General features: G+C 35.4%; 2 protein-coding genes across 2 annotated transcripts; both read left to right on the top strand.

Moving 5' to 3' along the window:
- The first annotated feature begins 2670 nt into the window (after window positions 1–2670).
- Window positions 2671–5407, top strand: LOC132170638 (putative indole-3-acetic acid-amido synthetase GH3.9). The gene is made up of 4 exons (XM_059581689.1): window positions 2671–3080; window positions 3178–3279; window positions 3358–4181; window positions 4551–5407. The coding sequence occupies exons 1-4, from the start codon at window positions 2791–2793 to the stop codon at window positions 5135–5137; spliced, it is 1803 nt and encodes a 600-aa protein (XP_059437672.1). The 5' UTR covers window positions 2671–2790; the 3' UTR covers window positions 5138–5407.
- Window positions 5408–13225: 7818 nt separating this feature from the next.
- On the top strand, window positions 13226–14817 carry LOC132169124 (ferritin-like catalase Nec2). The gene is made up of 3 exons (XM_059580208.1): window positions 13226–13530; window positions 13673–13898; window positions 14440–14817. The coding sequence occupies exons 1-3, from the start codon at window positions 13226–13228 to the stop codon at window positions 14815–14817; spliced, it is 909 nt and encodes a 302-aa protein (XP_059436191.1).
- Window positions 14818–14995: the final 178 nt, after the last annotated feature.

The following is a 14995-nucleotide window of genomic DNA, read 5'->3' as shown; positions in this document are numbered from 1 at the left end:
CCCATTTATAGACATTGAGAAAGATATTATCACACATTGAAACAATATTGCCACGTACACACGCATTGCATTTTTCCTATTTATAGTGATAATTTGCTTTTGCCAGCAAATTCCTTGTGAAAGGGTTTCGCACATATTATTGCTCTTAATTCATTTACTTTCAAAGCTCTTGTATTATATGTCTTCCTTCATGTCTATTGTTGTTACTATGGCATGTATGAAGTGAGTTACATCTAAACAGCAAATAAGATTGATGTAGACCAGGTAGCATTTGAATTTAAGAAAACAAATGGAACTAGCATAGGCGTTCGTAAGAGGTATACGGCTCGTTCATACTATCTAGGCAGGGCAAAAGTCTGAGGAAAGGTTCTAAAATGCCCCGTTCGCTATCTTGTTTGGGTGTTCCTTACGATCTAAGAATGAAATTTTAAATTTTATTGCAAACGAGTAAGTGATCCCATTTGTACAAGCTGTCGATAATTTTGTTAAATCGATTTTATTTAAGCCTTCTACTAGATTTAGAAGTTCGTTTTGTATAGATACATGTTATGGACATGCAACCTAAAGCGTCGCTTTTCAATAGTTTTTTAGTTTTTTTTTTTTTTAATAAATATTGCTCAAATCTTAGGGGGTGTTTAATTTGTTAAACAACACAAACACCCCCACACACTGTTCACCTAAAAAAAATAAAAATAAAAATAGTGATTAGTATTGATCGAGAAGTGAAAAAGTGTATTGAAAAGTGAAAAAGTTTTATTTTATAGTGAGATTTTTTTTTAAATTTTTTTATTAGTAAAAAGTAAATGATATGATATAAAAAGTGAATGATGTAAAATAAAAATGAGAATGCTTTGATGTTGATTTTTTTTAGGAATAAAGTAAATAGTGTTTGGAGGTGGGGGTGTTGTTTGCCAAACAACCCTTAATTTTAAAAAGAGTAGCGACTCTTATGCTGTTTGTCTTTACAAACCCATTACGCCATGCTGCATCAAAATTATGAACAATCCTAGAGAAAGAAAAGGAGATCGTGGACGGTAAAGTACATAGAAAAAATTAAAAAAAAAGGGCACTGAAGGGGATGATGGATGTAATGTTGGTAAGTGTAGAAAGATGGTACGGTGAATACTTCCAAGGAGGTATTGGGGGACATCATGATTTGAGTGAAGCACGCGATGTGCTCAATCTAGTCATGGAAAAATGATGCCCCGAAAAGTTCACTTTCTCCTCCATTATCAAAAACTTCCCTGCAATGGCAAAAGAAATTCGATTGCACTAGTGTTAATGTCTTGCCTGAATTGTCATTGTGGGGGCTTGAGAGCAAGAGAGCTTCCTTATTGATACAGTGAATCATTCTCAGGACCTTGAAAAAGGTGAAGAAAGATTGTAAACAGATGCGGCGGGCACCAACCTCATTGAATGGTACATCTCTTAAAGATGTCGATGCTGACGACACTTGGGGTTTGATTTCCATCTGGATAAGGATATTGCTGATATACACAGATGATCAGGAGCCATCCAACGGCTGAGATTGTCTCTTATTTTTTCACTATTGAAGAGGATGGATTGAAGCTGCATGCAATTCCTTTTTATATATATATATATATATATATATGTGCATGGTATTTAGGAATCACTTTATCATGTTAATGGGGCCTTTGAATGACTCTTTGTGCCTGCAACTTGGGTTTGTTTTAAATGCACCTTTCTAGCACAGCTTGTAAGGCACTACCTTTGCTATTGAAAGGAAAGAAGTAGGGTTTTGTTTGCGTGTTTTACACGTCACATTCCGTTTTGAGAGAGGGAAACATATACTATAAAGGAGATTTGATTTTACCTGCTTTTCTTCTCTTGCTTTTAGTGAGACAAGGAAAGAGAAAAAAGCTTTGGTATGTGGATAATCCCATGAGACATAGAACCAGATACTAATTACAACCTCAATGTTGTCCATTATATAGTTTTATATGCCGTATGAATATTTCATTTAGGCCACGTTCTTATATATACACGCATGCTCGCATTAAAGTACTTCAATTTTTACTATAAAGTTTTTACAAACTAACTTGATAGGTACATATATACAATTTATAATTTGTCAATTTAATAAGTTAGTGATTAACTTGTCAATCATACCTTCTTAATAATTTTCCATTTTTTAATATCAATTTTACGTGCACACTATCGAATAAAACCCACATGTTATAAAGGCGGTTTCTAAATATTTCTAGTAAATTACATGCTAATTAATTTTTCTCATTCCATAATAAGTTTGAAATGCAGGTGACATTGAACAAGTGCACTTGTGTGTTACGCAAGAATATTGATTCTAGAATTAATCCTGATGCTTTTAATATATACATAATTTCAAAGTTATCAGCTGGGGGCAGAGGATAAGGATAATGCTTTTGCTTAAATACATCTACAGATAATAAGATGATCATCATTCCGTGCATCATAAACGTACGTCTTTGATTAGTCGTGTGGATTTGTAATTAATGCTCTTAAGGAAAAACGGTAATTTGATCAGAAAGATGTTTAAGGTTTTAAAGCAGTATGGTAGATTAAGCAGAGAGGAAAAAACTTCAAATCAAGAAAAGCTTGTGAGGGGCCACATCATATGCATTAATATGAATGGCATCAGCATTCAGCACCATATGATGTGTACGTGTAGAGTGTAGAGAGAGATTTTATATAAACCCCCTGTGGGTTCTATAGCGTTTCAACAAGAAGAATATAATATTTTTCCAAGTCGATCAAAAGTGCTCTTCTGCTCATCTTCCTCCGTCTGAGACAATGGATGGGAAGAAATTGGAGTACAAAGGCGAGGAGGCATTGAAGGAGATTGAGAGGCTCACACAAAAGGCTGACGAAGTTCAAAAGAACATCTTGAAAGAAATCTTAACCCGAAACAGAGAAACTGAGTATCTCAACAAGTATATGAAAGGATCAAAAGATGTCTTAGAGTTCAAGCTTAATGTTCCTGTCATTACTTACAAGGGTATCCGCCCCTTTATCCAAAGAATTGCTAATGGTGAAGACTCCTCTCTCATTTCTGGTCACCCCATTACGGAAATGCTTAGCAGGTGATCTGTGCATGATTCTCATTTTTTTTTTTTTGAGTTCTGTTTCTGGGTTTTCTATATATTAATAAACTTGTGTCATCATGGTATATATTTGCAGTTCAGGGACTTCAGCTGGAGCGCCTAAGTTGATGCCTTCAATAGCAGAAGATCTTGACAGAAGAACATTTTTATACAATCTCATCATGCCAATCATGAATCAGTTAATCCAATTTACATTATTTTCAGAGACATTTAAAATCATTTTGAGCAGCTAATTAAATCAATTTAAAAATGGCAGATATGTCTCCGGTCTTGACGGGGGAAAGGCGATGTACCTTTATTTTATCAAGGCAGAAATGTCTACACCCTGCGGATTACCCGCGCGGGCTGTGCTGACGAGCTTCTACAAAAGCAAGCACTTCAAGTGCCGCGCGCGCGACCCTTTCAACGACTATACAAGCCCCGACCAAGCCATTTTGTCCAACGACAGCAGCCAAAGCATGTATTGCCAGCTGCTCGCGGGGCTAATCCACCGCCACCAAGTCCTCCGGCTAGGGGCGGTTTTTGCCTCTGCTTTTCTCCGAGCAATCTCGTTCCTCGAACGGAATTGGGTTCGTCTCTGCGACGACATCCGCACCGGCCAACTGGACCTGACCATCACCGACCCCCGATGCCGTTCGGGGATGTCCGCTGTGCTTTCGTCGCCGGACCCGCGTCTTGCGAGCGAGATCTACGACATCTGCAGCCGTTCATCGTGGAAGGGTGTTTTGTGCCGCCTTTGGCCTAGAGCTAAGTACATTGAGGCTGTGGTGACCGGCTCCATGGCACAGTATATACCGGCGCTGGAGTATTACAGTGATGGGAAATTGCCCTTGGTTTCCACCATGTACGCCTCGTCGGAATGTTACTTCGGCGTCAACTTGAAGCCGTTATGTGACCCCGCCGACGTTGCGTTTACCCTCATGCCCAACATGTGTTATTTTGAATTTATACCATTGGGAGAGAATGGTACAATGTTAATGGACGTCGGTGAAGAAGAGGAGGTGAACAGTGATAAGCTTGTCGACCTGGTGCAGGTTAGGCTCGGCTGCTATTATGAATTGGTCGTCACTACTTTTGCTGGTAAGACTACTCTTTAAATATTAAACCATTTTCTTTCCCTTCTTGCTTCCTCTCATATTCATGGTTTAAAAACATTGTTAATTTCCATTTATTTTTACACCCAAGTTAATAAGCATATGAGATTAAAAAAATAGTGTAGTGAAAAGCAAACGTAGCAACTGTTTACGTTATGTAAGAAGCACCTAAGTAAAAGGGATTAAAAAAGGTCATAAAAGAGAGTTCGTGTAACATTTCTTTTTCTATATATGATAAAGTACAGATTAAAAAGATTCTTACTTCAAAAGCCTTTTTTTTTTTTTTTTTTTTGTGGTACCAATTGGTAAGGGTTGTAGTAGCATTAATGCTAAGCTTTTTTGGTAAATGATATAGGGCTATATCGATATCGTATTGGTGATGTGCTGCAAGTGACTGGATTCCACAATACAGCCCCTCAGTTCAGATTCATCTGCAGGAGAAATGTCCTCCTCAGCATTGACAATGACAAAACCAACGAAGAGGATTTGCATAAGAGCATCACTGCGGCAAAGAAATTGCTGGAGCCTTACAATGCTTTGCTGGTGGAGTACACAAGCTATGCAGACACGTCAACTTTGCCTGGACATTATGTATTGTTTTGGGAAATCCAACTTCATGGATCAAAGGCTGCAGGCATGGGTGCAGCCATTGCAGTACTTGATGATAAGGTGCTCCAAGAATGTTGCATTGCTGTGGAAGAAGAGCTTGACTACATATACAGAGGATGCCGAGTAAATGAGAGGTCTGTAGGGCCCCTTGAGATTCGTGTGGTGGAGCCTGGCACTTTTGAGGAATTGATGGACTTGTTCATCGACCGAGGTGGGTCGATAAACCAATATAAAACGCCGAGGTGCATCAAATCTAAAGCAGCTCTCAAGCTGCTTAATTCTCATGTCAAGGCATCTTTTTTTAGCCCTAGGGATCCAAAGTGGGTTCCTTAGAATACTATTGTCTTATGTATGTGCAAGCTAGACTTATCTTACCTATAGTACTAGCTATGCTAATAATCTTCCTTTCATGCTAGTAGCTAGCTAGACATATAATATATATAGTCTTTAGCAGTTTGAAGGGGCCGGGGTGCATCATAAGTTGGTGCCACTGCCTTTGCATGTGGAGCAATTTTATATATATATATGCCTTTTTGGTGAACTCATGTATTCATCATTTATCTATGACTTTATGAAAAAAGGGGAGCAAGAATGTTTGGGTATGACGTGATCCCATAACAAGCAATTAGATAAGATGGATTCCGATATAGTGCAATAAGATTGTTTGCAAAATGACAATTCATGTGAAAGTATAGACAACTTTTATCTTTTTAGATAGGAGTGTCTGAACAATTTAAATTGCATCTGTTCGAATATCTGTCCGAACAAATAAAGCCTGTTTATACGCTTTCATGAGATATTTTACAATAGAACAATCTTCTTGCACGAAATTTCCGTCCAAATAAAACAACTCAAAAAGAAAAAGGAAAAAAAATCAATCCCAAGTGATCTAAATGGGAAGAGACTTTGGTAGCTAATTGTCGAATGTATATCTGAAGCAATGGAGTTGAAGTTGCCAGCTGTTACGCAACATGGAAACAGGATAACCTGCGGTGTCATTTCTCAATGTGTCTCGTAGTCGGACAAGACAAAGCAAAAGGTACTAAAAAACTAGGTGCACATTTTCCCTTGTACGTTCTGTTTAATTTACCAAAGGCCACTTGATTTTGATCTCGACGGAACTTCATTATGTCACTGCTCACCTCATTCGCAGTATGAAATTAATGCGAAACATTAACTAGACACTAAGAATCGGAATCTGCAACAACTACACAACATGAAAAGCCATGCCTTCATGACAAAATAAAAGCACCATATATACGACTGGTTGTCACATGTAGGACATGTGTTATATACCTTATCGCGGAGGGATCGCAAGGGGAGTGAGGATTTACTATTGGGTCATTTCATTGTCGATGACGAGATTATTCAGTATATATGTGTGAGTTTAAAATGATAGAGTTTAATATGTAAGAAATGTGAGTGGTTTATATAGTATTGTTGGACCCAAACCTTTAAGTTTAAATTTTTGGATTATGTGGTGTCTCAACATACTATATATTATGAGCTCACTTAAAAAAGATTCTCCAAGTATCAATCTCCCTAATAAGTGGTATAAGAGTCAATGGTGGTATACGTGAGTTCACTGGTACAGACACAGACACAGACAAAAAAGTCCCTAAAGTACGGACAAAAAGGTGCAAGGTGCTATGAGCGTCCTTGAAGTGATGGGCAATGGTGAAGTGGCATAGGCATAAACAAAAAAGTTACTAGAGTATGGACAAAAAGATACAAGATGTGAGCATGGATGAGCGTCCTTGAAGTGAATGTCAAAGGTTCATGGCATGGGCTTGACAATGATTCTTGGAATAAGAACAAATGTGCAAGTTATGAGAATGAACAATGATCACTAGAAAATGAGCAAAAAGGTTCATGGCACATACACAAGGCACAACGAGAGTCTATGGAGTAAGGACAAAGATGTGTGGCGCAGACAAACCCATATAGCCCACATAAGATTGATAAAAGGCTTCCGTTTGAGAGAAGTGTAGCACTGTGGTGATGAACTCACACATAAGGGGGATAATGTTAAGTATATATGTGTGAGATGGACAGAGTCTCACCTTGGAAATATGTAAGAAGTATAAGTGGTTAATATGGTATTATTGGGCCCAAACTCATAAGTTTAAGCTTTTGGGTTATGTAGTGTCTCTACATTCTATATTATGGACTCACTTAAAAAAGACTTTCCAAATATCAATCTCCCTAACATAGATTATTTAGTTGGCTTTTGACAGCTAGAACATTAATGAACCAATCAAGGATTTCGGTCAATATAGAAAGGGGAAGGCTAATTGATTTTGTGATTTGAAAGATCTCCAGCGCGATCACTTTCCATAATTCTCTAATTATCCTGTCAATTAAGGGCCTTTATTTGGGTAATCCGATACTCAATATCTTCTAGGTCAGGGTTTATGACTGAGAGAAATGGAGAAGGCCAGAGGATAGGAAGGGACATACTTTATGAGAGAGAGTGGAGAGGCCTTAGAGAGAGATTTTATTTAAAGAAATTTGAGTAGTTAATATACATAATAGAACAAAACCCATTAACTCAAGCTTTGAAGTTGGAGTGGTGTCCAAATATGTATGTTAATGTGCTATTTGTGGACTCACTAGGCAATTCTCTCCCTAACAAATTGGTATGAGAGCTACGTTTCAGCTTTCACTTAAATGGGTGTCTTTGTCATTGACGTGTTTGGTTTGGCTCTAATAAAGAGTGTGGATGGCTCTTAGAACTTTTGTATATATGACACTCTTAGATTTGTAAAGGACTCACATGCAAGGAGGAGTTGTGCAATGTAGAAGAGACTTACACATGAGAGGAAGATGTGTTATGAGTGTACATATTAGTGTTGAGTCATACATTAAGGAAAAATAAACAAAATAAATAGTTAATATATATAAGTGGACCCAAACACATAATTAGTTTGAGCTTTGGGGTTAGAGTGGTGTCCAAACGTATACATTAATGTGCTCTTTATGGACTTCTTAGGCGATTCTCTCCCAAACAACTACAACCCATTAAAAAGAATATAATTGGTTAATTATGGAGACTTGGCTTACATCTACTCATGTGAGCATAATGCAAATCTTATTCTTAGGTATGGACCAAGATATGACTCTCATAGAGTTAAATCCTATATTAGATGGGTGGATTGTAAATACATTGTATCAATGTTAAGTCATATATATATATATATATTCATTTCTTATTAATTAGCTAAAATTAAGTTTCACAACTGATTTTAGAAAGTTTCAATTGTAATTATTTGATTAGTCATTTTGGAGGATATAATCTAGACATGACTAGAATTTTTCCTCAATCGTGACAATTGGTAGAACCAATATTATATATAGTAATACCATGTAGTAAAATTGCGTTTCATGAGTAATTTTAAAGAGCTCCAATTATAGTTCTTTGAAATATATCACACAGCCACACATGTGACTAAACTTTTCCTGAGTTGTGACAAAGTAGATGGGTAGAATAATTTTGACAAAAATCCACTGTCCTTGGCTCGTGGCCATTAGTACAAGCACTAAGAAAGTAGGAATTGAAGGTTAGTTTGAATCCTGCAGATATTCACCAGGATTTCCCATGCGCTTTTTTTTTTTTTTTTTTTTTTTTTTTTTTTTTGAGCAAGATATATATATATATATACATGGAAAGAGGGAGGGGGCAGGATTTCGTATGCTTATATTGAGGAAGTGAAATGTCCTAATACGTACGATAATAGGATATGACACTTTCTTTGAGACAGTCCAAACAGAAATGGCCACTGTAAATCATAAGAAATACTTTCACTTTTTGTTGGTCCACCAGCTTTGAAATTTAAAGTGCCCTTCCGGTTTGAAATTTGTGCAGTCATGCACCTCATCATGGTTATAAAGTGGATGCGCCGGACACCATGTTCGAGCGTGCCCCAACATGCGCATGCAATTTCCTCGTGGATTTTGAAAGAGTTGACTGCTTCTGTGTGCTCTAAAAAGAGATCCACTTGCCTGGATGCTATGTTATTGGAACACAATTATCCCTAAACCAATATCCACCAAAGGAATTAAGATCATCATAAGCTTAAGATTGATAGAATATATCATGAACTATGTATCCATAGCTAGTAGTTTCCGTAGGAAGAAACAAGTTATAAAACTTCTTATAAATAGAACTTGATCGTATAGTAACATTCACGGAAGTTGGAAGTAATCCTATAAGTTCCTCTTGTATCACTTTCACAACATAAATTATTCTTCATCAAATTTTGCTCAAAACTCACTCGAGAAAATTACCTCTTATGGAAAACACATTCTTCCTTACCTAATTGATGACAATGATCATCTGTGTCTAAGTCAATTTATTACAATAGTCTCTCCTTCTTGTGATGTATGGATCTCACTCGAAAAATTATTTTCCTCTCAATCCAAATACCGTGATAGAATATATTTTATATTTTATATTATTAATTTATATTCTTAGTATAGGCCGATTTATATTTTCTTGTATAGATTAAGGGCCTATATACTCTAAACAATCAAGTAAATGTGAGCGCATGTCGTAAGTGTCTAATTTTTTGACTTTCTTTTATCTCTCTTACTTCTGCTATTATTTCCATATTTAGTTTTTTCCACAACCTTCAACATGGTAAAGACTCATTGAAAATGTGTTACATACGATAAAGTAAAAATGGGTTTAGAGGTTGACCTGAATTGTCTTTGAACCAATTAAAACTGTGAGCATTATTTTCAAGAAGCACGTTTATGTAAATCAAATGTGGAGAGGGTACATATCTTTCCATCAATAGCCCTATGACGATCGGGGATGGATCCAAATCTTCCCCCACCACAAAGATTGCTATGTGCTTTAGCACATATCAATTGTATGCCAGAGAGAAAGCCAAAACAGATGATGCATATATATATATACTCTACACGTTGAGTACATGATCATCAAACGAACATGCATTGATGTCACATCATCTTTTACAATTATATTATTATATATATAAAGTCCATGAATAATCAAACCATCATGCATGCGCACTGTGTCATGTCTTAAGAACATTATGATGAAGGTTGCATTAGTTGCAACGAGAATTTACATATAGTAGGTAAGCTATCAGCCTATCACTGTATATTTCAGTTACCATTATCCTTAAAGCTCAACGAATTAGATCAAAATTGGAGCACACTCAAAGACCCCTTTGTTTGAATACATCTATATTTGGTCACATATAGCCATTATCAATGGTCCATGCAGCCAATTTGTCAATGAGAAAAGCTTCAAAGTCTGTCTGTAAATGATGAAAGCCTATGTTTGCGGACAAGACAGGAGTGTGGAGGTCGAACGACATGTAAAGTAGTTTCATAATTTCATTAAGAAAAGCTAAAAAGTTTGGAGTGCTCTCTCTCAGTCACATACCTTGGGGCAAAGATTTTTTTGGATAAGGTTGTTGATCATTTGTGGAGAATAAAATTTATGTGAAATATAAAATACGAGAAGAGTAGCGAAAACAGGGAGAGAAAGGGAACACGAGATTTAAGACGATTTGGTTTTAAAGACTTACGTCCGCCACAAATAAGTGTGAACCGAACTTTACCAACCGGGTTTTGGTTTGAACCTCAGTACCCATTAGAAATATATGAAATTTGAGCTTGGGTTCACAACCGAAAAAAAAAACAAAAAGAAAAAAAAAGTGTTTTATTGACGTTTTTTAAATGTCACTAATCACATAATAAACGTCAGGAAATATAATCATGGCATTTATCTCCAACCAAAAAAAAAGAAAAAAAAGAGTGTTTTATTGACGTTTTTTAAATGTCATTAATCACATAATAAACGTCAGGAAATATGATCTGGCATTTATCTCCTACCCTATCTTTATGCCAGCTAAGCTCGATTCATCAGGTCCCAATGACAAGGATGAGATGGGTTTCCTGCCCAAGTTTCTCAAACTTGGGCTGAGTTTAATTTCGTACTTTCCTCAAATTGTTTATTTTGATAATTTTAACCTCTTCTAATTATTTGAGATTAGTGGCGATAATTCGTGTTCGTATTTTGAGTTTGGGCCGTATTAAAAATAAGTATAAAATTATATAGGTCAATTCAAATTCGGTAATTTTGTGTTGGGTTTGTGTTGAGTTTACGAGTCGTGTAAAAAGTTGTCAAACAATTTGTCGTGCAATGGGTTTAGATCATTTTGAAGTATAGGTATAATATTATATAAGTTAATTCTGACTTGATTCATTTAGTTTAAATGTCAGACTTTTCAACCTTAACTTATTAATTTCGTGTTTAATTCGTGTCAATTTCACATATATATGATAGTGTAAAAATTTATCAGCTTTACTTGTGATATTTTGAGAAAACGTGAGATATATTTGTCAAGTGCCTACTGGTGGGATCCTATTTTTCTAGGTGCTACCTTTCCTGCCATAGTATAAAGAGAGAGAGAGAGAGAGAGAGAGGGGATTATTTTATTTTTCATTTTTTTATTAATTACCTTTGTGAAAAGTTTTTCCCTAAAACTCTTATTGATTTTTATTTTTCATTTTTTATTTATTTTCATTAGATTAGAAAGAAATAAATGATTTCAATTTCCTCTTCTAGTTCTTAAACCAGTTTCTTAATTGTACTTTTTTTTTTTTTACATGTCCATACAAGAAGGGTAGGTTTAAACTAATAATCTCCATTACATGAGGCGTAATTCTTAACTGATTGAATTACTCCTTTGAGACTCGATTATTCTCCACTTTTTAAAATTACAATTACTAAAATTGAGTTTTCCTTTCATTCCTATGCGGAAAAGTTAACAGAGTATAAAACAAATGTTTTAAATATTTAATCAAGTGCGAATTTATACCATTAATTTAAAAGATTAGACATATTCACTTACATTTTTTTTTTTCTAAGGTTATGCTTTTGTACTTGTAATCTCAAGTATAGTTTAAAAAGTTCTGTTTGGACTTTTTTGAAATAAAAAAAGATATTCAATCAAGTCCATATATAACTTATCAAAAGCAACATTGGCTGTCCCCAAGGTAGCTTAATCGGCTAGAATTACGCCTAATAAAATGAAAGTCACTAGTTTAAATTTATCTCCCCCTCTTGCGTGAATATAAAAAAAATAAAAAAAACTGGCTAAGGAATCGTTAATGTTTGGACGGTTGTTATCATTCAATCTGGCGATTAGATCTAGATAAAGATACTTCTAAATTAGATCCAACGGTTAGATTTGTTTGGCCCTTAGCAATGTCAATTGTGTAACATTAAATCAGTTTTATCTCACAATTGAAATTAAGTAATCATTACTAAAATTAATTATGATATAATGATTATAATTAAATAACTGTTAATTATAAGATTGATCTGACGGTTAAGATTAAGTGTCCGTTGAAATTTAATAATTGTTAAATTAATAATTATTTTTATATTATTTTCGAAAGTACATGTTTGTCGATGAACAAACACTAAAACGATTATAGTTACACTATATGCAGCCTACTGTCAGAGTAGTTTTTACACATTGAAAATCTCCTCTTCTTCTATCTCTTTCAAACTCCTTTTGATTTATTTAAAATTCGTGTTTATTAGGATGGTTTTGAATGGATTAAAACAAATGGTTTAGATTTTAATGCCTAAACATCTATCACAAATTATACATCAACTAAGTTAAGATTTTACTTAGAAATTAAGAAAAATGATATAACTTTCTTAGGGGAGCTTGGTTATAATTATAACGGTATACATTAATAATGATGACATTGCATAAACATTTATATGTTCTAGCCTCTGTCATGACTGGATGAGGGTTCTGTTGTGGAAAAATTCCAAGCAAACATACTGTAAAATGAAAATTTTTAGAACTTTGTTGCATGTGCATTAATGTTATGGTTAGATGTAAGCCTAATTGATCCATGCATACAGGCTGTCACTACTTCACCCTATGCACACAAGTCCAAAGTGATACGAAATAAAATGGAATCACAAAGAAAATTATAGCACTGACCAAGGTTGACAGCCAACAAGCTGAAAATTAAGGAAAATATAAATGCTATCTTTACCACACTACAATAAATTGTAGCAATAGTGGCAAAAATATTAGCGGAGACTCAAAACTCCATTCAAGGCGAGAGAATACAACATATTCACAAATACATTATCTTATTTTTCTTAATGACAACAAAATGATCTTTATATAGAATGCAATTTATAGTATGACACCAAAACTGATGGATATATAAGAACTCCTAATTAATCCAAATACTAATTTTAATTAACCTAATTCTAATAATTCTAACTCAAATACTAAATATATCTCATGTACCCTAATCTTATCCCTAACAATTCTTCTCTATATAAGCTGCTAATGCATACCTCAATCATTCACATCTCACCTAAGCTACATGCTTTAGACATTATAAACAATGGCTAGCCCTTCCTTTTATGTCTTTATCTTTATTATTTCACTGAAACTTAGCCAGGTCTTAGGTACTCCCAACTGTGGGCCAATTGTTGCCAATGATATTGATCGGATTCAATTTGCTTTTAACCTTGAATTCCTTGAAGCTGAATTTTTCTTGTATGGTGCACTTGGTAAAGGACTCGATGCTATCGCTCCAACGTTTGCTGCAGGTGGTCCGCCTCCCGTTGGTGCTAAGAAGGCCAATCTTGAGCCTGAAGTTGGCAAGATCATCGAGGAATTCGCATATCAGGAAGTTGGTCATCTCAGGTTATATATATATATATATATATTTGACTTATTTTCATTTACTTTGCTATCTCCTCCGGTTTTTATTTATTTATTTATTTATTTTTATTTTTTTCAGTTTAGCAAATAAACAGTATTTAATAAATTGACAATGACTTTTCAGGGCTATAATTACATCAATAGGAGGAATTCCAAGGTCGAAGTTGGATCTTAGCCCTCAGAGTTTTGCAAACTTATTTGACAATGCAATTGGTTTCAAATTGAACCCTCCATTCGACCCTTACTATGACACAGTTCACTATCTCTTAGCATGTTATGCAATCCCTTATGTAGGACTCGTCGGTTATGTTGGCACCATTCCAAGCCTTACCAACGAAACTTCTCGAAGTGTAAGAACCTCTACTAATACTCATTTTAAGCTAATAGAAAGTAGTTGATTTAATTATATTCTAACACTTTTCCCCCACACGTGGCATTAACAAGTGATGACGCTCAATACACAAAATTAATATTTGATTGATATGGTATCAAGGTGAATGACATATATAAGATTTGAACTAGAACATTTGCTCTGATACCATAATAAAGCCCCTTTTGTTTTGGCGCAAAATATTTATTTTCTGTCAGAAAATGTATTCAGTTGAAAACATTAATTTGTTTACAACCCAAAAATGGGTTTAAATCAAATTTTCCTACAGTTGTCTCGTATGGAAAGTCACCAAATATTTTTTATATTTTCATATAATTTGAGGAGTTTTGGTGGAAGATCGTGTGAGAATAGAAGGGCTTCGAGGATGGGATTGAGATCATATAGAATTGTGTGTGGTCTACATGACCGAGGCTAATTTCTATTTATTAGAAAACCTTAAACAATTTTCCTTCAACCATGCGAGTATCACCCTATAACTAATCAATACTCTCCCTTTGTAGTTGGTGGCGTCGCTTTTAGGCGTTGAGGCCGGACAAGATGCGGTTATAAGAACACTACTATACGAGAGAGCCGACCAGAAGGTGCTTCCATATAACCTGACCGTAGCTACGTTTACAAACAGAATCTCTTGGCTCAGAAACAAGCTGGGTGGCTGTGGCAACAAAGATGAAGGCGTAAAAGTGCCTTTCTCTTTTGGAGCGGAAAATCGCACACACAGCAATGTCCTCTCCGCCAATTCTAACTCCCGTTCATATGCTCGGACGCCACCAGAGATCTTGAGGATAATATATGGAAGTGGAAATGAGTACAAACCTGGCGGGTTTTATCCTAATGGTGGAGGTGGGAACATCGCAAGGAGCTTTCTTCCAAAAGCCTAGGAGCCTTTCTAGTCGAATCTCGGAATGTTAATTATGTTATTGTGGTGTGAGAAGAAATTGATGGATGGATAATTGTATGTTACAATAAAATCAATGGTTCTAGCTTCTTTAAAATGCTATGAGCCATCGAGAAATGTCAATATCTTTCACAAAGTTACATGTGTAATCATAAAGGTTT

This window comes from Corylus avellana, chromosome ca2 (assembly GCF_901000735.1).
Source record: "Corylus avellana chromosome ca2, CavTom2PMs-1.0".
Classification (NCBI taxonomy): domain Eukaryota; kingdom Viridiplantae; phylum Streptophyta; class Magnoliopsida; order Fagales; family Betulaceae; genus Corylus; species Corylus avellana.
The sequence above is the reverse complement of the archived record's forward strand: the minus strand, read 5'-3'. Positions and strand labels throughout refer to the sequence as shown.

Bases quoted from the DNA above. Each gene is read 5' to 3' on its own strand.
- LOC132170638 (XM_059581689.1), top strand. From the start codon at position 2,791: ATGGATGGGAAGAAATTGGAGTACAAAGGCGAGGAGGCATTGAAGGAG. The intron at 3,280-3,357 runs GTTAATCCAATT...TAAAAATGGCAG, and splicing joins ATCATGCCAATCATGAATCA to ATATGTCTCCGGTCTTGACG. The intron at 4,182-4,550 runs GTAAGACTACTC...TAAATGATATAG, and splicing joins GGTCGTCACTACTTTTGCTG to GGCTATATCGATATCGTATT.
- LOC132169124 (XM_059580208.1), top strand. From the start codon at position 13,226: ATGGCTAGCCCTTCCTTTTATGTCTTTATCTTTATTATTTCACTGAAA. The intron at 13,531-13,672 runs GTTATATATATA...ATGACTTTTCAG, and splicing joins CAGGAAGTTGGTCATCTCAG to GGCTATAATTACATCAATAG. The intron at 13,899-14,439 runs GTAAGAACCTCT...CTCCCTTTGTAG, and splicing joins CCAACGAAACTTCTCGAAGT to TTGGTGGCGTCGCTTTTAGG.